General features: G+C 39.1%; 1 protein-coding gene across 1 annotated transcript in view; it reads left to right on the forward strand.

Moving 5' to 3' along the window:
• The window catches only part of stab1 (stabilin 1), a 69,448-nt gene that overhangs the window by 19,485 nt on the left and 24,023 nt on the right, over positions 1-25,940 (forward strand). Inside the window, 35 exon segments of the mRNA XM_020931654.2 lie at positions 22-135; positions 1,111-1,164; positions 1,374-1,454; positions 2,825-2,983; positions 3,599-3,661; positions 3,735-3,827; positions 4,557-4,643; positions 5,505-5,616; positions 6,201-6,387; positions 6,827-6,920; positions 8,748-8,906; positions 10,158-10,253; positions 10,920-11,015; positions 11,110-11,160; positions 11,363-11,496; positions 11,662-11,776; positions 12,083-12,160; positions 14,346-14,447; positions 14,582-14,683; positions 14,831-14,965; positions 16,681-16,809; positions 17,030-17,083; positions 17,354-17,467; positions 18,693-18,888; positions 19,732-19,787; positions 19,789-19,828; positions 20,169-20,214; positions 20,291-20,370; positions 21,204-21,329; positions 22,660-22,733; positions 23,099-23,170; positions 23,953-24,072; positions 24,461-24,505; positions 24,916-24,996; positions 25,068-25,214. Coding sequence (XP_020787313.2) covers positions 22-135; positions 1,111-1,164; positions 1,374-1,454; positions 2,825-2,983; positions 3,599-3,661; positions 3,735-3,827; positions 4,557-4,643; positions 5,505-5,616; positions 6,201-6,387; positions 6,827-6,920; positions 8,748-8,906; positions 10,158-10,253; positions 10,920-11,015; positions 11,110-11,160; positions 11,363-11,496; positions 11,662-11,776; positions 12,083-12,160; positions 14,346-14,447; positions 14,582-14,683; positions 14,831-14,965; positions 16,681-16,809; positions 17,030-17,083; positions 17,354-17,467; positions 18,693-18,888; positions 19,732-19,787; positions 19,789-19,828; positions 20,169-20,214; positions 20,291-20,370; positions 21,204-21,329; positions 22,660-22,733; positions 23,099-23,170; positions 23,953-24,072; positions 24,461-24,505; positions 24,916-24,996; positions 25,068-25,214 — 3,492 coding nt within the window.

A 25,940-nucleotide genomic window follows, 5' to 3' on the forward strand; every position in this document is an offset into this window, starting at 1 on the left:
CATATCTGAGTTTTGTTGCAGAACTGTGGTGCTTCCCTGCCCCTCAGAGGACCTGGGCCTTTAACAGTGCTTGTCCCGACCAATCAGGCGATAGATGCGGCCCGAGATGGCAGCATCCTCTACATGCTCAACAATGTAATCACAGCTTTTCCTGAGCAACTAACTAGTGTTATTTCTACAATTTTCATCAATGTTTTTGTAAAACAGTGAAGAATAAGCAGAAATTGTGCTTGAAATAGGCAATGTGAGTTTAGACTGCAGTACTTACCAGTAGAATTAGAATGGACTCCGCCACAAGTATTAACTGGTTTAGGTTACTGTATCCAACAACTGTAGCATAAATTACTATATCAGATTAATGAGAGAAAGAGATACTTTATTGATCCAAGTTTTGCTGTGGTAATATTTACTGCTCATCTCAGTCATCTTTGTGTCTCAGTCAAAGTTCTCAGTGCAGTTTAAGAGGAGGACTGGTCAGGGAGGGTCAGCAAATCTGTGTCAGGGCAGTTTGAGGAGAGGAAGAGCCAAAAGTGTCCCTCCTCTGTGTCCTTCAGCATCAAAGAAATGTCCAGGGGCAACCAGGTAAACACAACAGGAAAGGCCTTAATCTTACTCTGCTCTGGTGCTTCACTTGGTGATGAAATGGTCCTTTCTTTCAAAGTGTTTATTCTGGAAAGTCTGATGATATGGTATGATGTTAAAAAAATGAGCTCCAAAACCAAAAAGATTAAAAAACTGCTCAGCGTATGAGACAAGTAGCCACAAAAGCAGCCATCCACCTGATGTGATGTGAGTTTCGAGTGAATAAACCACACGACCACACCTCTTTGAGAAAACTCAGTCTTGCTTAAAGTAGTTTGGACAAAATCTGTATCACATGCATTTTTTTTTATTAACCATTGTAATCTTCAATCAGGAGTTTTTATCTAAATGTCGATATTATGGTTTATTGCATTTCGCAGTAGATTGAGCTTGTCATAAATTCAAGTAATTTTTGCATTCCAACAAAACAACACAATTACCAATGCAGATGAGTTGATTCCATCTTCAATCCTGGTTTGTCTGTTTTCTTGAGATGAATTTAACTGTGATTCATTCATGTTATTTTAGGCCAAACACAAGCTGCAGGAACTGCTCAGACACCACATGATTTCACAAGCCTCGGTGAGCAGCACTCTGAGTCTGTACTGTCTACCACACCACACTTCCTTTTCAGTGAACTGCACATCTGTGGTTCTATTTTATGTGTTTGAAGAAGCGATGAGTCAACAGTAGTCTCCTTTGATTTATTCCTTGTTCCTTGTTTTTTCTCACTAACTGTCTTTAAAATATTTACTAAATATATATATATATATTTTTTTTTTCTGTTACAGTTGACGTCAGATGAATTGGCTGTTCTACCTCAAATCCATACAATGGCCAATCAGTTCATCCGTGTCTCTGTGAACAATAATGTGAGTCTAGACCGTGGCACTGATCATGGGGATTAGAATGGACTCCGCCACAAGTCTCTGTGAAATGGTTTAAGTTACAGTATCCAAAACCTGTAGCAGACATGTCAAACTCAGGCCCGGGGCCCAAATTTGGGCCCACAATATAATTATATTTGGCCTACGAGATTATATTAAATATATCTTAGAGCTGGCACACTGGCTACAGATAGACTATAGAGACATTATTTCTTTAAAATTTTGTTATTATTTTATATTATGCTTGTTCTGGATTCATTGTTTAAGCAAAACTATTATTAAACATTTATTTTAATAAGAAAAGGTTTAACATTATTTTCAGTAAATACTTTGTTTGGCCCACGACTTAGACCCAGTTTTTAATTTTGCTCCTTTGTGAATTTGAGTTTGACACCCCTGACCTGTAGCATAAATAACTATATTACACTCACAAAAAGACAGATTCATGATGTGTAATTACATTTTTAATTGAATAAACCTTGACACGGCCATACTTCTTTGAAATGGCTTGATCTTTCTGAAGCTAAGCAGGGTTGGGTTAGGTCTTGGATGGGAGACCACTGGGAATGCCCGGTACCACAGTGTAGCTGTAGCACCTGGAGGTCAGAAGCTACCTGCAACTCTTCAATCCCCTTCAAGTGCTTCCCCAGGGGATTTCTGAATTTTACTTATTATGCTGAATAACCCTAAACTGATTAATTACATGACTGTTGCCATTTTAAATGTAAAATTTTGATGCCTGTCTCTGTGCACTAATAAATAGATAATGTTTTTTATGGTTATGGTTTTACAGGCATCTAACTCTACCCCATGTAAACCATGGCATCTTTCTTAAATCTGTTCAATTTCTTGCGACTGCTAAAATTAGTAGCTTTTGGCATTTCCGTTTTGTAAAGGTCGCTCACTGGAAGAAAAAGGTTCGAGACCTTTGGCCTAGTGCAAACTGTTTTTGTGTCCTTAGGCAAGACACTTCACCAACCTTGCCCCACAGTGACTCTGTAGGCTATTGTATGAATGTGCGTATGTGAGAGCGAATGTAGGACAACAGATGGAAAATTGCCCATTGCTGCAGTAGGTCGTGTTTACAGCATGTATGTCATTGTTCATTAATATGTATTACCTCAAGCCAATATAACTTGATGAAAGATGTAAATCATTCATTAATTCAACAGAGGGTTTGGAGCATGCTTCAGTGAAACTAGGGAAACATGCAGGGTGATGTGGAGGACAGATTGATGTTATATTGTATGAATGGCTTGAGCAACAGCATCAGACTGGGATAGTATCCAGTTACATTTATACTTCATTGTTTATAACAAAATTACCCCTGTTAACCTCTTAAATCTGCCACACAGGGCCAGTTGGAGCTTGGGGATAAGAGCATCCATCTTGTCAGCACAAACTTCATGGCCTCTAATGGGATCATCCACATGATTGATGGACTGTTGATCCCGCCCACCATTGTACCCATAATGCCTCATCGCTGTGATATTGTTGAAAATAAGATCACTGTGGTGAGTTAACCACTTCTAAACAATTTAGTAAACAGGATTATAGGACAGTAAATATTTGCAGTAAAGACTTTTTGTATAAATTATACATTTATTTTTGTGACTGGTTTCTTGTTTTTGTCTGTGGTGATCAGAAAACTTAATTTATTTGAATTTTATTGGTAAATGCTCAATGCAATTGAAGGTTCATTCAGTCTTCTGTTGTCAAGTACTTTATTACAGAGCTTTTGCAATGTTATTGTAATAATTTATCTTGAATATACTTCAGTGAACCTACTAAATTTAGGCCACAGAGCAAAGTGGTGTTTTATGGGTTTATTTGTATTAGTCTAGTAGTGTCTATGTTTGTGTATTTTTGTATGTGGCAGGCTGTGTGTCCAAGAATATTCTTATATTCACTAGCAAGGACCACGCCACAACAATGGAGTAAGATAAAGATGTTTATTGACAGCGGATAGATGTGATGGCTGGGGGAGAGTTAGCGGTGGGGGTACAATCCAAAATGGCGTGGTCCAGCTCTTGAATCTCAGTTAATCATATTAACTCCATATAAAGGAAATATTAGGACCTATAAAGTAATCTTGGAATTTTTTGAATTGTGAATATTTGTGTTTCCAGGGCCCCTGTGTTCGCTGCAGTTACCTGTTTCAGACCAGCTGTATGGTGGGAAGTGTGGAGATGGTACCATCCTGTATTATACTGTACTTTTAGATATATTTGAAACAAGCTTCTATAACTGTGTGTGTTTTTGAAGGAGAGCCACATGACAGGATGCGAGTACCAGATCTCTGACTCTCAGCCAATTCTGAGCAAAGGCTGTGCCAAATACTGCAACACCACAAAAATAGTAAGACTTTTGGAAAACAGTTATGGTTAATGCAAGTAAAGTAGGAAGCTGGAGGATCTGCTGTGATTGGTCATTCAAAGTGATGTAATTTAGCCAGTTTAGGTTTAGTTAGTTCAGTTTAGTTTAGTAGTTTAGGGTTATAATTCAGATTAGTAAGGAAATTAAATTAGGAAATGGGTTGTGGTGAAGATTAGGTTTAGGAAAATGCTTTGGGTTATAGTTAATGTGTTAGCACTAACTTTAAAAAACAAATTTCTTACCTACTACCTACTACCTGACAGGTAATATAACAGAACCTTTTTGTAACCACAGACATTTTATAGATTACAGAGGCAACCATTGCTACCTCGTCTCTTCTATCCCTGCAGAACCATCTATCTAACACTAACGAACTGTTGGTACCATTTTACATTAACTACACTTTCATTATTAAGAATGATTTATGTTTATCTAATTAATACTCTAATCTCAGCTGAAAACTTAAAACTTAATTGAGTGTTGCTAAACCTGAATTATTCTTAATAAACAAATTTGAATTAAAAAGTCTTTAATAAAGCATGAACAAAGTGTGGTTATTTTAAAATGGTACCCAACTGTTATCTCTCAAGTTTTTGGTCCCAAGAAGATGGCTGCAATGATGGAAAAACATACCTCACACCAGAAAGAAATAATAATGGTTTAATCTGTTTATGTCCTTTACGAGAGGAGACTAACACCGTCTCTACGCAGGTGGCAGAGTGCTGTAAAGGGTTTTATGGTCCAGACTGTAAACCATGCATCGGAGGCTTTGAACATCCCTGCTTCGACAAGGGAACGGTGAGAGTCAAACTAGTATTTTTGTAATGTTCAATGTAATGTTGCCTCGCAAAACTACGCTGTGTCATGTAGAGGTCTGGGAAATTGCTAAAGCAGAATACTGAGTTTATTGTCTAGAGTTAAAATTATGAACAGACCATAAAGAGACTAAATGATCTAGTGTAATCTCCCACACAACGGTATAAAGTGATATTTCTGCTCTTTTGTGGTTAAGTTTATGGTTCATTCATGTTTGTGCAAGACTTGAACCTCAATCAGCACATTTACAAAGACTTTTTAGCACATTCCTGATTAGAGATGTCACATTTCTCACTAGACAAGATACGAGAATAAGGTAAAACTAGATTTGACATGAGTTCTTATAAATTAATTGGACAACCCAGTTTACAATTTTATGCATTTTATTTAATATTTTAGTTGTCAATGTCATTTTACCACTGTATTCTGGAACTACAGTTTCTCAAGGATGTGTAAGTCACTGGCATTTTACATTTGGATTGGAAAAAAAAAGGTTGACACTGATTACAAAAGTCTCACAAAATCATTTTTCTCATGTGTGCATAATCTTGTGGCACTTTTCTCTAACGTCTTGTGTCATGAGAGATGTAGATGTCTGTTCCTGATGGATTGTTTAAATATCTGAATATCAGACAATACAAAAAACAAAAACAAGATTGCCCACCCCTAGTGTCATGTTCTTTTGTTGAATTATATCCTAGAAATAAGTTTTATACCATCAGCTGCATTTGAAGCAATAGCTGGACTGTTCTGGTCAATAATGCTGCTTGTTTCTTGTTCATATATTGACCGATTGAGTGGCAGAGGGCGCACAGATGAACATTAACCTCCACTCTCCCACAGTGCTCCGATGGCATAAATGGTGATGGGTCGTGTTCTTGTCGGCCCGGCTTTCAGGGCGTGGCCTGTCACATCTGTTCAGACCGCAGCAAACACGGAGAGAACTGTGACGAGGGTGACCAAACAAGAACAAACACACACGTACACAATACAACAAACTATACAACTGCAATCTGCTTTCAAATGGGTTGAATTTGAAAAGAATACATAATTGATTTTATTTGGTTTCTTAAAGGCACAAAATTGAAAAGTTTTTTCATGGCCAACGCTGATATTCAAAATGACATATGACTGATAAGTTCTGCTGATATTTTTGGGCTGACATGTACGGCCCATTGGTACTTTTTCCCAAATTATATAAATTTACAAAACAAACCTATCCACAATCTTGTGTCACTAGTGCAAACCAATGTTTTTTGGCAGTGTCCTCTTCGCACGTAAGTGTTATGATGAAGTTAAATGTCTTCCCTTTAGTCCAGTAGTCTGCCAAACCAAAACATGTTCAAACTTTAAGGCCGATAGCTGATATGCTAAAAAGTACAAATATCTCTAGTTCAGTGTTCCTTACTGACCCAATACTAAAAAAATGTAAGTACATTTTCAATTCCATTTACATTTTTTTCTCCCAACCATGTCCAATGGACTAAACAATACATTCCTGATTTCTTGGATTAAAAAGCTCTTTTTTTTTCCTTTCAGAATGTAAGTGCGTTCACGGCGTGTGTGATAACCGCCCAGGCAGTAGGGGGGTCTGTCGTGTTGGCTCCTGTTTGGAAGGATTCTCTGGAGATTTCTGTGACAAACAAGAGACTCCATGTAACTCTGATGGACTGATGGAGCACTGCCACATCCACGCATTCTGCACCTACAGCGGCATTAACACTGTGTAGGAATCTCACCAACACATGGCAGCTTTGTTTAAAATACAGGAAGTAGTACTGACTTCTAAAACAGAATACTTATATGTCATTAACACAGAAAATTTCCATATAAAATACAGGAACAATTTTCACACAAGGCAGGCAAACAAAATGAACAAAATAAAGATGTTTTCTTTCATTTTTATTTGCACAAAATTAATGTGCAAACATTATGGTTGCTAAGAAAATTATGGAATTACCTCTACTTTTCTCTGCTGCCCATATACCAGCAGAAATAAAAATCATAAACAAAATTTAAAAACTAGGCAAGGTTAGTAAAATTTTTAAATATAAATATGTTTTAGGGAAATAACCTGAAAGAGAATGAGATAATTATGTTGATACTGAATTCACCTCTTCAGATAAACAAAAAAAACACAAGTGAAGCTTTTTTGTTTTTTACAGTTGTGTGTGTCGCGATGGATACGAAGGAGACGGGCACTCGTGTTCTCCCATCAACCCCTGCCTCAAGAGCAGCCGCGGAGACTGTGACGCTAACGTGAGGAGCTTTCAGTCATGCTGATGTTTCATAGGTTATATAGTTTCATAAGATTTGGAATGGTTGAAATAGGTAGAAGGTTTACTCTTGTCCAGTGCAGTGTGTCCCAATGAGGGGTAAGATTTCTGTATAAAGTCTCTTTTAATGACAAAAAATATCCTTATAAATGGTCAGATGGATGATAACCAGTGTTGGGAAGGTCACTTTTAAAATGTATTCCCCTACAGATTACAGATTACATATCCCAAAATGTAGTTTGTAACATTAATCCATTAAATTAATTAAAGTGAGTAACATAATCGGAATACTTTGGATTACTTGATATTGTCGTGCTTTTTAAAACGACATTAATGTAACAACCACATCCTGAATTTACTTAACCGTATTAAAAATATTATTGATAGAGAAATGATTTCTATATGAGATCACTGCTGACTTCAATTATGTCCATCCTACTGTTAGTGTCATATTGTATTAGTTTAGTCCTAGTTTAGTCCTGGTTTTAGTCCTAGTTTAGTCCTGATTTAGTCCTGGTTTTAGTCCTAGTTTAGTCCAGGTTTTGTCCTGGTTTTAGTCCTAGTTTAGTCCTGGTTTTAGTCCTGGTTTAGCCCAAAATGTGAAAACAGGAAAATCCTGCCATGTAATCCATTTATTTCAACAAAGTAACTGTTACGACCCAGCTCGTTTGGGGTGAGGGAAGTAACAAAAATAAAACCAAGATGTAAAATGGAATAAATTAAGTAATGTTTAATTAACAGGAATGTAAAGGTAAATTAACAAAACACTAAAAATATACAGAAAACAACCTAAACTAAGAAACAGAACAACAGAATAAACAGAGTTTTGTGCCAGAAAAGGGGTCACGCAGGCTTACACAAAAACAAGTGGTAAAACTTAGGGACACACACTAAACTAAAACACAAGTTCCCCAAATTAAACCACATAAACCCACAAACAGAATCGAGTGACCAAATAAAAAAAGGCACAAAACAGAATGAGACTAAACTACATACACAAAACCAAAATAGCAGACTGGCCACCAAGGCCAGCAGCCCCGAACAGGTGCTGGCAATCTTCTTAAATAGGGGGAGGTGGCTGCAGGTGAGGTGGGCATCGACTTGCCCCACCAATCACAGACCAGGACTCCTGCAGCAGGAATCAAGAGAACTCTGCACAAATATTACAACTAAGGCCTGGGGCCGTAACAGTAACTGTAATCCAATTACCACTCACTGAAACAGTAACTGTAACCGAATACAGTTACTCATAATTTCTACTCTGATTACGTAACTCTGGTATATGTAATCTGTTAATCCCCAACACTGATGAAAACTCAAGAAAAATGCTGGTACAATGACAGTATTTCCTCCGTTGTTCCTTTCACTGCTAGTTCTCATACCAATGACTTAAAATGGTCTTTCAAGCCATTAAAACTCTCTGCACCCTTTTACTGTTAAGTCAAAACCCTCCTCTGCCTCATTTCTACCACTTCAGCAGAAACAGCCGCCCCTTCATCCTCTCAATCTTCTCTCCCATGTCTCCAGTGTCCACTTTTTAGAGGCAGGTATTGTTCCCATGTAATCTCTCATACGTTCCAATCAGTTAACAATTCAACAGATTTCTGTCGCACGCACATTTAGGGCTCCAAGATTAATTGTAATCAAATCAAAAACACAATTTTAATGGAGACAGAGGCAGCTACCATCATTTCCTCAAACAAACAACAAAATGTGCCTGTGTCCACGTCTCTCCTGATTGAATAGTTTTTAGGAAAATGTCAATTCTAAAGCTTTTAGTAGAAACTCTCACACTGACCTTCTCTTGTAGGCTGGGTGTGTGTATAATGGTCCCGGTAATGCGTCCTGCGTCTGTGCTGAGGGATGGAGCGGTGATGGGAAAGTCTGTGTGGAGATCAACCTCTGTCAGAGCAAATCCGAGCAGTTCTGTAGCCCCAACGCCAAATGTGTTCACATCGGCCCAGCCCAGGTACAGCAAGGAAAATGTGTGCAATGTTTTTTTTACTAGTATGTGCAGATGAAATCTAATCTAAAAAAAATATATATATGAATTTGAATTACTCCTGTTGCAATTAAGTAGTAGGATAAGATTATACAGTAATCAATAATCATGTTTATTCACAATATAATCACAAGAAGTATTTTTCATCTGTTAGAGTACTTTTTTGTCCATTTATGTTACATTAGCACTCAGAAAGTTTGCTAGAGACGTTTTATAAAGATGTCACTTACTAGAAAAGTGGTAACAACACAAAACATAGAAAATGGATGTCAATTATAGTTATGGCGTCAATAATCATGAATAATTGTAAAATTGTGATTCTTCTTGTCACATTTATAACATTTGATTTGAAGTGTGAAATCCACTGTTGCAGTTATTATTATTTTAGATTATTAAATGTGCACATGCCCTTTACATTGATGGGTGCAGAAGGCAATATTCCTCTATTGGGAAATGGAAAACATCTGCCCATCAGCACACCAAAACTGTGCATATTAATTATTTGTACCAGGAGTGTCAAACTCAAATTCACAAAGGGTCAAAATTAAAAACTGGGACTAAGTTGAGGGCCAGACTAAATATTTATCAAAAAATGTCAACAACATCTGCATGTTTTCTCTTCTTTTGAGATTTGTAATGTTAAACCTTTTCTTATTAAAATAAATGTTTAATAATAGTTTTGCTTAAACAGTGAATCCAGAACAAGCATAATATAAAATAGTAACACAATTTTAAATAAATAATGTCTCTATATCCTATCTGTAGCCGGTGGGCCAAATTTGGCCCTCAGGCCTGAGTCTGACATATCTGCCTTATACAGAACAAGCCATTCTAGATACCCTCTGAAAATATGTAATCTGAAAACAGGCTTATGATCTGATGTGATTGACTGCATACTTTTCCAACCTTTCATTGTCCAAGCTGTAGACTTGTTTTGTGTTTCATGACTTAATAAAAGGAATAAGTTGCAGAAAAATAGAATAGTTTTAATAATGTGGTGGTAGAGAGACATGTGTAATCCAAGTAGTTTTCATAGCAAAAGAAAATTTAATTCTGTCAGCAGGACAAATGTTTTGGAGTGAAGACGTTTCACTGCTCATCCAAGAGGCTTCTTCAGTTCAGTTTTGTCCATTTGATATAATTCAATTTTCTTTTGTGGGAGATGAAAAAAAAAATTCTTGCCAGTTTAACCACATGTTGAGTCCTTTGTGTTCACAGGCTGAGTGTGTATGCAAAAGAGGCTACATGGGAAATGGAAAAGTGTGTGAACTCATTAACCCCTGCACTGAGAACAACGGAGGATGTCATGAAGTGGTAAGAGTCTGCAGGGCTTGACATGACAGTTTACATTCAGAATGAAGTGAATGCAGGCTCCATGTAACACTGCCTAATCCTGCCTTTATTTTGAAAGACTACATTTTTTTCTTGCATGTAGTAATTGTCTAAAAAAACATTTGTCGCACATAAAATTCAGTTTAGTTTTTTTTTCCTCAATTTGATGCTGATGTCATCAGCATTCCCTGGGGTGGGATGTTTACTGGAGGCTTTGCTTTGTCTGAGGCTTATTAGATTTAATCTATGCTTTATTTTAACACAATCTGACCAGAAAGAACTGATTTAGCTGGAACTACATCAGGTGAGCTGATTTGTGTTGTTAAGCAAATCTCTCACTTACACAATTACAGTCACAAGATAGTCAGTTAGTCTCAGTTACCATTTTTGTTAAAAATCAAACACCTAAACAGGACATCTTAAAACTGTGATGTCACTGCATTTCACGTGTTACTGATTTTAATTTTTTTTACAATTATTATTTTTATACAACTAAACCATTTTTCTTCTCCCGTCTCAATTATTCTCTATAGAACTATATACTATGACGATGTAATCTAAGCATGTATTCACTACTCTTTCTGGCTTTATAATGATGACTTTTCCCACAATGCTTTCTTAGTTTTTCTTCTTTGTGTTAATTCCCAGGCGACCTGTAAACAACTAGAGGGCGGGACCCACACCTGTACTTGTCCAGATGGTTTCCATGGCAATGGCAGCACTTGCTATGGCACAGTCCTGGAGGTAAATGAAGGATCAAATTTCCAGATGTTGAAATAATAAATCAGGGGAGTTCATTATAACTTCTCTGTCCCTGGTCTCTCTTGCTTGTGTGCAGGAGTTGGAAATGATGCGGTGGAGGCTGACTAATCTCTACAGTTTTTTAAGGGTGAGATGAAGCAAAAAAACAGAAAGAAGGAAGGAAAAGAAAGAGAGACAAAGCCTATTCAGACCAGGAATACCTTGCTGGAGTATTAGTTTGCATGTTTTAAATATACAGTTGTCTTCATATTTTTAAAATTCATTTGTATATACTCTTTTAACATTTCTGATTTCTGATTTAATACAACATTCTGTCACACTGCATACAGACAATCAGACATATACCAGAGTATTTCTATGGGAACATCACAGTGCTGGCACCCTCTAGAGGTGCCATCATGAACTACAGCTCAGAGCAATACATCTTCTGGTCCAGTCGACACCACGCCCTTTACTTCATACGGTTAGTTAAAACTTTGTAGTGACACCTACTTAAAAGATTGAATATTGGAAATAGAGTTGTTGAACACACTGTTGTTTTGCCCTTGCCCTTTGCGCTGAGAGAGATGTGTATGTTTGTGTAAGCTTTTGTTTTGCTTCTTGATCAGAGTCTGCTATTTTTTTACAGCTCTCATGTTTTGCCTGGAGTGTACTCTGTGGAAGACCTGGATAAACTGGTGGGAACTAAAGTGTCCACTCTGAATCCTCCCACCAAATGGGAAGTCAGCAAAACCAGTACTGGGGTGAGTCTCTGACACTACAACTCCCCTTGTAGCAAAAGACTGCCAGTACATTGGCCAGGGTTTAATTATTGCATTTATTTTGAATATGTTCACGTGGACTGGCCTATTAAATACAAAGATGTTAACAAGAAAGTATGCCACATTTTCACAGCTTATTATATATTTGAATTTTATCTACCTTTCATCTAATTTTTACACCACATGACGTTTACAACTTTATTATTACTTAGATGTTTTATTTTAAAAAGAAATATGTTTTTTAATCTTCATCTTGCCCATTATTGAGTAACTATTACTTCGTTACAGATAATCCAGATTGGAAACGCCACCATCACTGACTCCAACCATCCTGCCATCAACGGCTACATCCACATCATAGACCAGGTATGTGCACCAGTATGACTTAGGAAAACAAAATTAAACCTGGAAAGACAGACACGAAGAGAACAGGAGAGTTGAGTGAAGGGGACAATGAGAGGATGAGAAGATGAGGAGTGTGAAGGGGACAATGAGAGGATGAGAAGATGAGGAGTGTGAAGGGGACAATGAGAGGATGAGAAGATGAGGAGTGTGAAGGGGACAATGAGTGGATGAGGAGAGCGATGAGATGACAGGAAGCCGAGGAGGTGCTGGGGAGGAGGTGGGGCAAACACGTCTGCAATGGGCAGTGTTGTGCATGAACGAGTTCAAAAGAACACGTTCATTGAACACGTTCATTTTTCAGTGAACTTTGAACTGAACACAACACTTTTGTAAATCAAGAACTTGAACGTGAATTTGTTCCAATTATGTGTGATGAACGACGTACGTCACTGTTGGGCTTCAGTTAAACGTCGAAATTTGTTTTCACCTGACGAGTGACGATCTGCTCGCACTTCACCTCGCGAAACCACAGCCGCGTGTCAACGCGAAGGCGACTCCACCGGCAGCTTTAGCGGAACGTACGGGCTCTTGTGTCTCTCAATGGGAAAGTCAATCAAACTTGACTGGGCGCGTTTAGCTGCTTGTATTTACCTTCTGTACAGGCTGACCACGGCAAACGCAAGGATTTCAAAAGTAAATTTCAAAGCACTAATGAACAGTCTATGTGAATCTGGGCTCTTTCACATGATACACAACTGCCCAGGGAGCACAATGTGCTGATGGTAAATGCACAAATACAACAATAGATACATGCTCTCTGTGGATTTTCACGGGGATACGCGCCTACGCTCGTGTAGAGCGTCAAAAAATAGGATGGATCCTATTTTCTGAAATCTACACGCACAGGACGTGCTGCTCCGCGCGTATTATTTTACTTGGTACATATGTCAGTAACGCGCGTCACAATGCTTTTTTAACCTGGATTGAAATGGTGGGTTTTTCGTTTTTCTTCATACAAATTTGCTAAAATCACCGCGATATCAGCAGCGGTGAAACGCCGGAGCTGCGCCCGCGTAGACCGTGATCCTGAGCGAAAGGACCGACGCAGAAGTCCGCGCTCCACCGAACTAAACGCAGCTGACGCCCGATCGCACTCGGGGTTCACTCAGGGGCGGTCCTAGATTCCAAGTTCTAGTCCAGGATTAGTCCTGGTTTGGTCCTGGTTTAGTCTTGGTTTAGTCCTGGTTTAGTCCTGGTTCAGTTCTGGTTTAGACCTGGTTCAATTCTGGTTCAGTCCTGGTTTAGTCTTGGTTTATTCCTGGTTTAGACCTGGTTCAGTTCTGGCTTAGTCCTGGTTTAGTCCTGGTTTAGTCCTGGTTTAGACCTGGTTTAGACCTGGTTTAGTCCTGGTTTAGACCTGGTTTAGTCCTGGTTTAGACCTGGTTTAGACCTGGTTTAGTCCTGGTTTAGACCTGGTTTAGTCCTGGTTCAGTTCTGGTATAGACCTGGTTTAGACCTGGTTTAGTCCTGGTTTAGTCCTGGTTTAGTCCTGGTTTAGTCCTGGTTCAGTCCTGGTTCAGTCCATATACGGCGCAAAAGTTCAGCATCTTAACAGTTCTTTTGGTGAGAGTAAATTAAAAGTGCTGCAATAGTCATGTAATGTTTTACATTTTAAATACAGTAATATTGTAATGTAACAAATGACTCTGAAATGACAGTAACAAGTCATAAATAACACATTACAGTTTTAAAGTCACTTGTCCAACAGTGGATCTTGTAAAGTTGTTGTAAACTAGAAGTCAGTTTGAAAAATAAAAGCAGCCTTTCATTTACAGATCTCATCTAAATATAAAATGAACTGAACTTTGAACTAGTTCAAAATTAAAATTGTGAACTATGAACGTGAACTATTCACTTTGAACAAGTGTGAACTGAACTTTGAACTAGTTCATGAAAAGTGTGAACTTGCACAACACTGGCAATGGGGGGTTTAAATTGGGCAGAATCAGCGCTGACAAAGAAGAGGTGCGGTGAATGACGGAAAGGAGTAAGTGGAGCCAGTTGATGAAGGATGAGGAGCAGGTAAACTCTGGAGAAGCAATGAGGTAGATGGGAGCGAAGTTAGGTTTTCCAGACTGAATTTACGCTAGTTCCATTTGTACCTCTTTATTTGTGTTTTATTGTATCTTATGCTGTTACCCTTCAGGTCCTGGCTCCTGCTCTGACTGAGATTCCTCCAGATCCTCCTGTACTAATGGGCTTTCTCAACACAACCACCAACTTCAGTCTGTTCAGAAACTATGCACTGGTATTGCACTTGTGTCCATCTCAGACTCCATTAAACAATGAATCAACTACCGAATATGTGCATTTTGTAGATCATGTAGATAAAACTGTACATAGAATCTCCCACTTAATCAGATAATGTTTTTGTCATTACAGCTGTATAATCTTTCTGGTGAGCTACAGTCCAGCTTCACTCTGCTACTGCCCACAGATGAGGCCATCAGAGAATACATTCAAAAAAGCAACTCCACTGAACTGGTAATCAATAGAAACCAATTTTTACATAAAAAAAAAAGAAAATTCTATAGATTTTATGTCAGACCATGTTTCTAGCCTTGTGTTTATAGATAATTGTGGTCAGGCTTATCTCTTTGTGCTTCAGTCTCATTTCTTTTCTTCCTGTAGGACTCTGATACGTTCAAGTACCACGTAATTCCTGGCTCTGTTCTGTATCCGGACCAGCTCTACGATGGTTTGGTCAAAAGCACGCTCCTGGGTACAGAGTATCAACTGCAGTTTCACATCAGTGACAAAAATGAGGTAGTCTAGTCTTACAATGAATTCAACTTACACAAGCTCCATTCACTGACATTTGGGAATAGAGTTGTTAAAGGGACAGTTCGGAATTTTGGACATAGGCCCTTATTTCCTAATTAGCCAGAGTGTTGGAGACGTGTGGAGACACTCGCTGGTGCTGTCAATGACCATAGTTATCCTGCCACTAAAAACAGTCTTACCCACTCCACAAAACAGCCAAAGCAAATTTATTATAACGCCAAACTGTCGCTGTACATGTCTGTGTTGATATATAATTAATAATTTTAGAAGTAAAACTAACTTTGCATTTGAAGGATTTATGTCTGAGCAGCAGTGAGTTGTACTTCCTGACAGAAAGCTTGGCAGAGGCAGACTGATATATGAGAAAATAGTCTCTCAACTTGTGACGAGGCATGCAGTGCTAGGGTAGTTTTATTTCAAACATTATTTTATCAACACAGACATTTACATCAGTAGTCTGGCGTAATAATATCTTTGCTTTGGGTGTTTTGTGGAGTGGGTAAGACTGTTTTTAGTGGCAGGATAACTATGGCCATTGACATGCACTAGTCTAGCACCAGCGACCTCTGCAAATTAGAGATGTGCGGATGGGCTATTTTTTCATCCGCAACCGCGACACAAAACTCATCATCCGCCCGCTGTCCATTTTGCACCGAAGGTTTTCAAAACTGCACCCGCCCGCCATCCGCCAATTGATTTTAGATATTAGAACAATCATACAGCAAACAAACTAAAGAGCCTCGATAAAAATGCAAACTCTATAGCTCATTCATTCCAAAATTCGCTCAGCGTGTATGTTCGCATTCTTAATTGTCCGTAACAACCCCAAACTTACCTGGTTTTCTTGGGCAGCAAATTAATTGACAATGTTTTCTGACTAGGCTATTTTTGAACCTTCTTGCCTTCGTGTTGGATGTTGTTACATTCTGAACATTCTGCCATTGCCCGATGTTATTTCAAAGTCATAGCCTCACTCCATCGGTCTTTCTTTAAGTTTTAAATACCCCGAGTGGTAGTCTACGCTATAATGTCTGAGTGTTTTAAAATATATCTGATATCGAAACAAAAAAAAAGCATAACTAAATAAATATGGCCCTATAGCCACTTACGTGGCTACGCAAACAGCTGAAATAAATTAGAAATAATAAAATAAACTGCATATAATATGTGCCTCGTAAACCTTAGGCATCAATAACCTGACACAACCTTAACCTTCAGAACATAAAAACGAGGTCAAATGGGCTAATTGGGCAATGAGACTCGTCTTGTCAGATGTACGTAACAATACTAACAATAACTTTTTTTTTTTTTTTTTTAGTAGTAGTTAAACCGCCACCCGCCCAAATTTAATTAAAATATAATTTTTCGTCACGTCATCCGCCCGACCTGCGGATTAACCGCGGATACCGCGGTTGTAACCGCAATCTGCGCATCTCTAGTGCAAATACAAGGACTGGATGGAATAGTTATAAAAGTGTCTCCACACGTCTCCAACACTCTGGCTCACTAGGAAATGAGGTCCTATGTCCAAAATTCCAAACTGTCCCTTTAAGTGTGACATCACTTCTGGGTCCAAGGCAGGCTGGATTGTGGCAAAAAAAAAAGCAAAAATGAAATATGATTCATGTTTGTTTTGTTTTACTGTTTTGGATCATTGCTGTAATTTTACTTGTGCATGTCCTGTGTTTTTGCTGCAGACAGCTGTGAATGACGTTTCTGTCGGTAAAAACTTCATTGAGACTGAGACTGGAATCATTCTGGTTCTCAGTCAGGTTCTCAGAGTGCAGAGGAACCGGTGTGGAAAACCAGTTGTGACGCAAGTGAATGTAAGCAGACAGCTCTATTTTGGTCTTGGTTATACTGTCTTACATAGCTAAAGGTAAACATGTGCGCCTGAAGTATGCTGTCTTATTTTATCCTAATTTCTGTTCCAAGCTCTTTTCACATAGTTTACTCTTTTTAAGTGGTTATCTCTTGCTTCTCAGTCCAACCGCAGTTTTGCCCTGGGGTCTTGAGTCCTTGTTTTTTTGTATGTGTCTTTGTCAGGGTAGATGCACAGACTGCGATGGACCTCCTCGCTGTTCAAGGAACTACAAACCGGTCAGTTTCCGTAATTTTGAGAACTGAATAAATATTTACACAATTTCAGCAGTGTGACTTTGTGTAAGAATGCAGCCAGATTTTTGCCTAATGTCGCTTCTATTTTAATTTCTACTCATAAGTGTTCAAAAAGACAAATCTGCCAAATATTTGCAAAATTTTCAATACAGATATCTGGGAAAATCCTCCAGTATATTGTCATTATCTGATAACTGATAAACCATCCTTCCAGTGTTAAAAGCTTTTCTCACATTTTTGTGTTGTCTACAGGTCATGAACAATTTTCCTTCCAACATGAAGTCCAACTGTAAATTCCGCAAACGTGTCGGCCTTAGGTCCAAATCTGTGCCAGGCTGTGTCATCAAGTGCGTTCAGACGACCACAGTAAGAACACAGACAGCCAACAGAAATAGGCCCACAGATCCAAGGGCGTTTGATTTGCATATCACTGAATTAAATTTGACTAAACGTTTTAAATATGATGTGAGTTTAGCTAAAAACAGAAGAATAGGTTGTCTGAAAAAAGCCTCTTGCAGTGATGATGGCCCTTGCCTTAGCACACACGCCCCTCCCACGAGACTGCTGGGGACTAGCAACAGCCCCAGCACGCAATCCTCTCTTCCTGACAGCGGCCTAGGCCAAGAGATCCTCCACCAGAAAAATTACATAGTGCACCTTTAAAAGTATAAAAAGTAGTAGTAGTATAAAAACTAAGGCATAGGTCTCTCCGACATTTACGATTAGGAGCATGTCAGTGAATGTTCTGTAAAGTTTCACAAATTAATGTCAAAGTATTGTTTTCTCCCTATTTGCAAACCTGCAACTTGTGCATTCCTATAGGTGGCGCTGTAGCACTGATAATTGTGTTTGACATACCAATGGTATCAGGGTCATGCAGAGTATAACTGATAGAAATTTCAGCACGATCGGACAAAACATGTGTGTGTAATAATTTTTAATGTTTTTTTGGGGGGAGAGTCTTTGTGCCCCTGTTGGCCAACCATGAAATAATAATAATAATATATTTATTTGCTCATAAACATGCATAAAATTCAATCTCCAAATTTGTTCCAAATTTAATAATGTTCACATTTCATGTCTATGCCAGGGGCGCTATTGTGCTCAGTTTTAGTAGACTTCATAGTCCGATAAATTCAGTTGGTAATCAATCTCTAGACAATGGCTGTGGCCTTGAGAGGTCATCAAAAAAACAAGAAATGAAGGTGTTCGGTGGTGAATTTTTGATCCAAGATGGCTGACTTCCTGTTCATCATACAGGCAAGCTTTAATTCAACTTTTGGCTTGTCTCATTGTTTTCTATCACTTTTCCGAATTTCGTTTGCCTGCGACAAACTTTATTTGTCCCCATCTCATAAGGGTCCACTTCTAGGCCTCACTGTTGAGTCAGGTCACTTTGGGCATTGTTCTAGTGCCCATTTTATTGAATTTTTCTGCGACGTTCAGAGGGTCAAAAATGCAATAATTTTGTCAGAAGAAAATAATAAAAAGGACCTAACGAAGAACAATAGCCCTCGTCAGTTACTTAGTTACAGGCTCAGCCCAATAAAAAAATCTGCTAAAGCTGTGGTGCTGTGTCTCTGTGCCATAGGACCTCTCGTGTTGCCCCGGTTACTACGGCCATGATTGTTACAAATGTCCAGGTGACGTGGGGAGCCCCTGCTCAAACCATGGCCAGTGTCAGGACGGCCACGAGGGGAATGGAGAGTGCCGCTGTTTTGAGGGTTTCCACGGGACGTCCTGTGAAGACTGTGAGCCCGGCAGATACGGAAACAACTGCACCCAACGTGAGTACAGGGGGCGATCAAACGGGTGGGGGAAAAAGGGGAAACAGGAAACTAGCATATATACTTGCACCTCAGACCCTCAGTCAGACTGCCAGCACCATCAGAACATCTGGGACCGGAGCCCAGAGTATGTGTTGATCTTTGATGACACAACACATCGTTTCTATAGTGGAATCCCATCCATAATGGGGCGGCAGTAGCTCAGTTGGTAGAGCATTCGCCCACTGATCTAAAGGTTGGCGGGGCGAATCCAGTTCTCGACGTAAACATCACAAGGTTGAGCAGTCAGATCCACTGACCCACAGGTTGGCTGGTGTGATTCCAGTTCCCACAGATGAATGCTGTCGTTGTGTCCTTGGGCAAGACACTTAACCCACCCTGCCCACAGTGTCCGCGTACACTGTTGTGTGAATGTGTGTGTGAATGGGTGAGTGGTTCCTTGTTGTAAAGCACTTTGAGTGCCTTGAAGGTGGAAAAGCGCTATAGAAAAATGTGACCATTTACCATAATGAATAATGGTACAAAAGAGTAGAGCTGAGCAGCCTGCAAAAGTCTTGTCCGAACCATAACTAAACTGAAGCCATGGATTGTAACTCATTTCTGATGTATCATTACCTGATACCATCGATTATCTATGTGCTTTTATTTTTTTTGTTTTTGTTTTTGTTAGCACGATAAGTTACCTCATTATTCATTATTCATTCATTATTTTGCTCAAACTCATAGATGACCAATGAGCTCCTTCGTTTCACATGCATCTTTTGATCAAATTAATCTGATGGGACCAGACTGACCAGCCTGCTATAATGATCCATGGCATTCTCAGGCTCTGTTGTGTTTCAGGGTGCCGGTGTGATCATGGGAAATGTGCTGACGGCCTAGCAGGAAGTGGACGCTGTGACTTGCTACAAAGGCTGGAAAGGATCCACCTGCTCCATCGGTAAAATACACAACAAGTGATCAATGGTCTTAATGCTGTCCGTAAGCCCTAAGCTCTTCAACAATATTAACTATGTAATCCAAATTAGGTTATAAAATTACAACAAAATCTCTAATGATATCAAACATCAGTTATTCAGCTAGGGTCAAAATTAGCAGTATGATGAACATTGCTTAATTGGTTAAAAACGCACTTCTAACGTCCAATTGCAAACAGGAAAACCATGCTGGAAAGCCTGATAATACAGACTTTTAAATTATGGCTCGTAGAGTGTGTAAGATTGCTGAAAATGTTGGAATCAAAAACTGTTTCCCAACCTAACGGAATTTGTGTTTGCCAGAAATCCGTGATGACGCCTGTGGAGGAATCTGTGACCATAACGCTAAGTAAGAAAGTGTCCCTGATCTAAGCTTGTTTCTCATGTTTGTGTTGATTAATTACTATAATGTATGTTTGCGGCAGCTGTATCACTGGACCTCAGGGCAGTGCTCCAGCGTGTGTGTGTGTCGCTGGATATGAAGGCAATGGGACACACTGCAAAGGTACACACCAGCACAATGCTATTCACAAAGGCAACGGCAATTAACTAATTTATCATTGAATAAACTGCAGTGTGGCGCATGAACAATAGGGGGCAGTGTTGTAATTGGAGTGTTTAATCACCTCTGACTTGTTGGCAAGCTTTTTCATGGGCCATCTTTCTAAGTGTCAACTCATGTGACTAGACACTTAATCTACTTTTTTGCTACTAATCTGTGACCATGCTGTTTTAATAGCCTTCTCTAATAACATTATCAATAATACCTTGCACTTGTGATGCGCCCAAACTGTTACACTGTTGTCATTTACTCCACACTCTGTGGTGGTGGTAACTCCTGTAGCCACAGCTTCTCCGGGACAGACTGGCAGAAGTGAGGCTGCCAGTCTGTACTGTTGGATCAAACAACCACCAATCACGTTAACACACAATATTCATACAAGTCATAGTGATTTTTTTTTTTTTTTTTTATTTTTTTTGTATAAATGTTAATTTGCAGTTTTCGGGTCTAATACTGTGAAAGTTTGTGTGGGCCCAATGGCCAATAGGACTTTGTTCCCCCTCCAGTCTCTGCCCAGTTTAGCATCTCTGTTTAAGGAGTTTAGTTTTTAGTCCCTCTTTAAAAATTTATTCAGTGTTCATTGTCCTTGTCAGTCTGTTTTCAATTTTGATACTTGGACTATCAGAAAATTTTGGTACTTACTCCTTAACTTACTTTCCCTAAAACTTTCTCGCAAACTGTATCCATGTCATAAAACGTTTCTTAATAGTTTGCATCTCAGTGTTTGGAAATCCTTTGTTTTTGTGAGAGCTGATTGTGTGATGTTTGTGTGTTAGAGCTGGATTTGTGCAGAATATCCAATGGAGGCTGTTCACCGTTCGCTATTTGTACCAAAGTGTCAGCGGGAGAGCGCACCTGCAGCTGCAGCGAAGGCTACACAGGCGACGGAGTGGTTTGTATAGGTATACACAACAAGAACCTTTCTATAAATTAATGAACTACAGAAGAGAACTCAATTTTACATTTATTCACTTTACTCGTCCCTCACAAATAATTACAATATCATAAAAATGTTCAATATTTTTTGTCACTCATTTCACAACGTAATACCCATCGTTTATATAGAATCATGACATAAAGTGAAATATTTCACACAGTGTCTGCGTACACTGGTGTGTGAATGTGTGTGTGAATGGGTGAGTGGTTCCTTGTTGTAAAGCTCTTTGAGTGCCTTGAAGGTGGAAAAGCGCTATAGAAAAATGTGACCATTTACCATTTATTTCTAGAGTTTATTTCTTGAATTTTTTATAATTGTGGCTTACATCCATTAATGTGTCCATTTTCTTCCGCTTTGTGCGGGGCCAGGTTGCGGAGTTAGCAGTCTAAGCAGGGACTCACAGACTTTCCTTTCCATGCACACTTCCTCCAGCTCTTCCAGGGAGACCCCGAGGTGTTCCCTGGCCAGCCGAGAGACATAGTCCCTCCAGCGTGTGCTGGGTCTTTCCCGGGGCCTCCTCCCACCAGGAGGACAGGCTTTTGGCTTACAGTTAATGAAAAAACAAAATTCTGTGTTTAAGAAAATTAGAATATTGTGAAAAGACTGAATATTAGGAAGTAATGGTGTTACACCTTAATCAGCTAATTAACTGAAAATGCTTGCAAAGGTTTCCTGAGCCTTTAAATGGTCTTTCAGTCTGGGTCAGAGGACTACACAATCATGGGCAAGCCTGCTCACTGGACTGATGTCCAGAAGACAGTCACTGTCACTGAAGGCGTCCATCAAAGCAACCTGTGCTTCTGTTACACCTGAGCAGTGCCACAGGGTGACCGCCTCCATGTCACTTCACATTGATGCAGTAATTCATGCCAAAGGCCCAACCAAGCATTAAATACATAGAAGTCAATATATTTTTCAGAATCCTGACATTTTTGTTTAAAATATATATATTTTAATTCATCTTATGTAATATTCTAACACTGACACTGAGACACTGAATTTTGTTTTTTTCATTACCTGTAAGCCACAATCATAAAAATTCAAGAAATAAACTCTTGAACTATTTCACTGTGTGTGTCATGAGTCGATATAATGGAAGGGTTTGACTTTATGAAATGTCAAAAAATATTGAACTTTTTTCTCATATTCTAATTCTGATATTCTAATTATTTGTGATGGACTAGTATATACTATTTTTGAGCAGGAGTTCCCAAACTTTTCAGACAGGATCTGCAAAATAATCGTAGAAGCATTGCCTTGCATTTCCATAAGGTCTAATTGTTCTGTGCCTTTAGAGATCGATGGGTGTTTGGTAAATAACGGAGGATGCGGCGCTTCAGCTGAGTGCATCCGAACTGGACCCAACACAGTAAGAACAAACCTGCTCTGTCCTCTGTCCTCTGTTCTCTGTCCTCTGCTCTGTCCTCTGCTCTGTCCTCTGTTTTCTGCACTGTCCTCATCTCTGTCCTCTGCTCTGTCCTCTGCTCTGTCCTCTGTTCTCTGCTCTGTCCTCTGTCCTCTGCTCTGTCCTCTGTTTTCTGCACTGTCGTCTTCTCTGTTCTCTGCACTGTCGTCTTCTCTGTTCTCTGCACTGTCCTCTGCTCTGTCCTCTGCTCTGTCCTCTGCTCTGTCCTCTGCACTGTCCTCTGCTCTGTCCTCTGCTCTGTCCTTGGCCTTACACAGGAAGTGACATCACTGACAGTTGATCTGACCGCTTCTGTCTTCCTGTTTCAGACGGCGTGCCATTGTCTCCCTGGTTTCAAAGGATTGGGCCAGTACTGTTTCCCGGTGAATCCCTGTAGAGATGTACGTTCACCTTCACAACATAATGACCTACAACCACAAAATAAACATGTTTCGTTTTTAGATACTTATTCTGGTTTAATATTAGTCTTCTTGGAAAACATAGACACAAGAACCCTGAGAGTGTGCAATTTATTGAAGAAATGGCTGGTTTATTCTAGCGAATTCCAGCTCAAACTGGTTTGCTCTGGTTCACTCCAGTACACACAGGCAGAGAGAGAGCGATAGAGAGAGTTAAAGTGCGCACGATAGAGAGACAGAAGGAGAGAGAGCTAGTGTAGGCAGCTCCAGCTCGGGTTCTGTCCTGCACCAACAGAATCCAACGGTTCACCAGCTCTCTTACAGCACTTTTCCAAGTTTGGTTTGTAGCCCAAGATATGAACAGGGACATAAGATGAAAAAAATTATTTCCTCAAAAATCCATACCTGGTGGATCACAAGCCAGGGTTCTTATCATGTCCTGTTATAACCTATGGATTAAAATACACATCACGGCAATTACAGAAAGAAGTAGAAGAAGAACAAGTAAATATATTGCTTAAGATAAAAGATGCAATGGTGTGGTATAATTTTGATTTGACAATAATGTATGCAAAGCAGTAATTCTAGAGTCAAAAGTTCAATTATCCCCTTGGCTACATTCAGTTATTAAAAGAGGAGTTTGATTTCTTAATAGGGTACATTCCAATCAGGTTTAAATTAGAGATGCCAATTCACACCTGATATCTCAAATTTAGATTATTTTTAGCTGCAGTGCAAATGAACTGGTTTTCTCTTTGCCTCAGGACAATGGTGGTTGCAGCAGACATGCCTACTGCAACTATATGGGCCAAGGCCAGAGAAACTGCACCTGTCGTAGCGGTTACATCGGGGATGGATTTGAGTGTCGGGGCGGAGTAAGCTCTGTGAGTCACATGACCTGTGACCTGATAAACAGAACACTAGAGTGGACATGGAAACAGCTAGTTTTTTCCTGAAATACTTTGAAACATAATAGATATTAATCACACTTTAATTTTGTCAAAATGCCAAATTACATTTTATGGACAAATCTTTTAATAGATTAACTATCTTTAAAATGATAATTCCAGGCTATTATTACTGCAATAGTAGCCTTTGTATGACCCGTATCATCACCTGATATCAACTAATCTTACTTAGTTATTTTTATGGGAAGAGCTCTTTAGATTTCAGTTCCAATAGGTGATCATTGGAATATACACTTTTGATTTCTATTACCTGTCTCTGACCTATAAATCACATGACCTTGAGCTCTGACCCTTGTGTTTTCAGGAAATGACTCGGACAGAGAATGCATTCTTCCGGCAAATGTTTACGGTGGGTCTCTAAGGGTGTTTTTACACTGCCACTAGTTACATCAACGTAAAAGAGCTTTTGATACAACAGCAGCACAACCGTTGGACTCTGGAGCAAGGGTGCTGTAAAATCAGTTAACCTCAGCCTTTTACTTCGCAGTCCTTGGGTACAATAAAAAGCGCTTGGTTCACGTATCTTTGTATGAATGGGCACTGCTGACCTAGCTGTTTGAAATTTGGATCAACTTAAGATCAACAATTTTAGGAGGCCAATGTGTGTTCTAAATAAGGTTATAATGTATTGTCAAATAAACACCTAATGAATACACCATAAAAGTACTAGTTTCAGTAACTATATCTTGAAAATGGATTTTATGCATTTTTTTGCACACAATATGATTAAATTTGCTATGAGCTGTTATTTTTCCACAGCTGTCTGGCATCAGGAATCTTTATGGGGATGGACCTTACACTGTATTTGTCCCTGTAGAGGAGACAAATAATCATTCTGTTGTAAGTAAACTTGGCCTTCACTTATTCTTCCTCACTGCCTAGAGCGTAAACCTCGCCTGTCTGTCCTCCAGGTGACTCAGTGGATGGACAGCGGGCGTCTCGCAGAGATGGTGCGAAATCACATAGTTTCCTGTGAGACCCTGACCTTCAATGATCTCAAAACTACAGACAAAGCCATCGCCCAATCCGGATACACTCTCCACTTTAAGTATAAGAAGGTAACCAATTATTACACACCCTGTTTCAGCCACAACTATCGTGCTACAAAGAGATAGCCAAAAGGAAGATAACTTTTTTCTAAAGCAACAGTTACAATATTATGAATTTTTAATATTATTGTTTTCTAATCTATTCAGTAGTTTTTATTTCTATTGTTGTTTGTAAGATTAGAAACATTATGAAAGAGTAAAATAATCATCTTTATTATATAGTCAAAATTGCTGAAATTAACCTGAATTCAAGCTATTTTAACCCATTTATTTAATGTTCTGTAATGTTGCCAGACTGTGTTGGGTCTTTCTCTGTAGTGTAGTGTGTTCTCCCTTAGGTTAGGTTAGGTTTTTTGCATCATCCTCTAATTCAGTGGTTTCCCTAACCAAACCATCTCCCTCGCACTCCTGAGTAGAGGTAAGAGATGTGTTGAAAATTGTATAAAATCACAATGATTGTTTAGGAGATTAGAAATTAGAATAGAGTATTTATAGTATGTTTATAATAAAAACTATGAAACTATTCAAAAACTAGTCAAAAATGTCCAGTGTAATCAACATATACAGACTAAAGGGATGTTTCTGCACTTTTGTGGTTAATTTTATGGTCATGATTTGGGCTAAACTTCAACCAAGACACAATTTAGCACATTCTTGATGTATTGTTGGGAAAATATATATGGAGGTATACAAATTTAGTCAACATTGCCCAACCCTACTCCTGAGTACCCATTC

This window comes from Boleophthalmus pectinirostris, unplaced genomic scaffold (genome assembly GCF_026225935.1).
Source record: "Boleophthalmus pectinirostris isolate CB_2022bp ecotype Guang Dong unplaced genomic scaffold, ASM2622593v1 HiC_scaffold_23, whole genome shotgun sequence".
In the NCBI taxonomy this organism is placed as follows: Eukaryota; Metazoa; Chordata; class Actinopteri; order Gobiiformes; family Gobiidae; genus Boleophthalmus; species Boleophthalmus pectinirostris.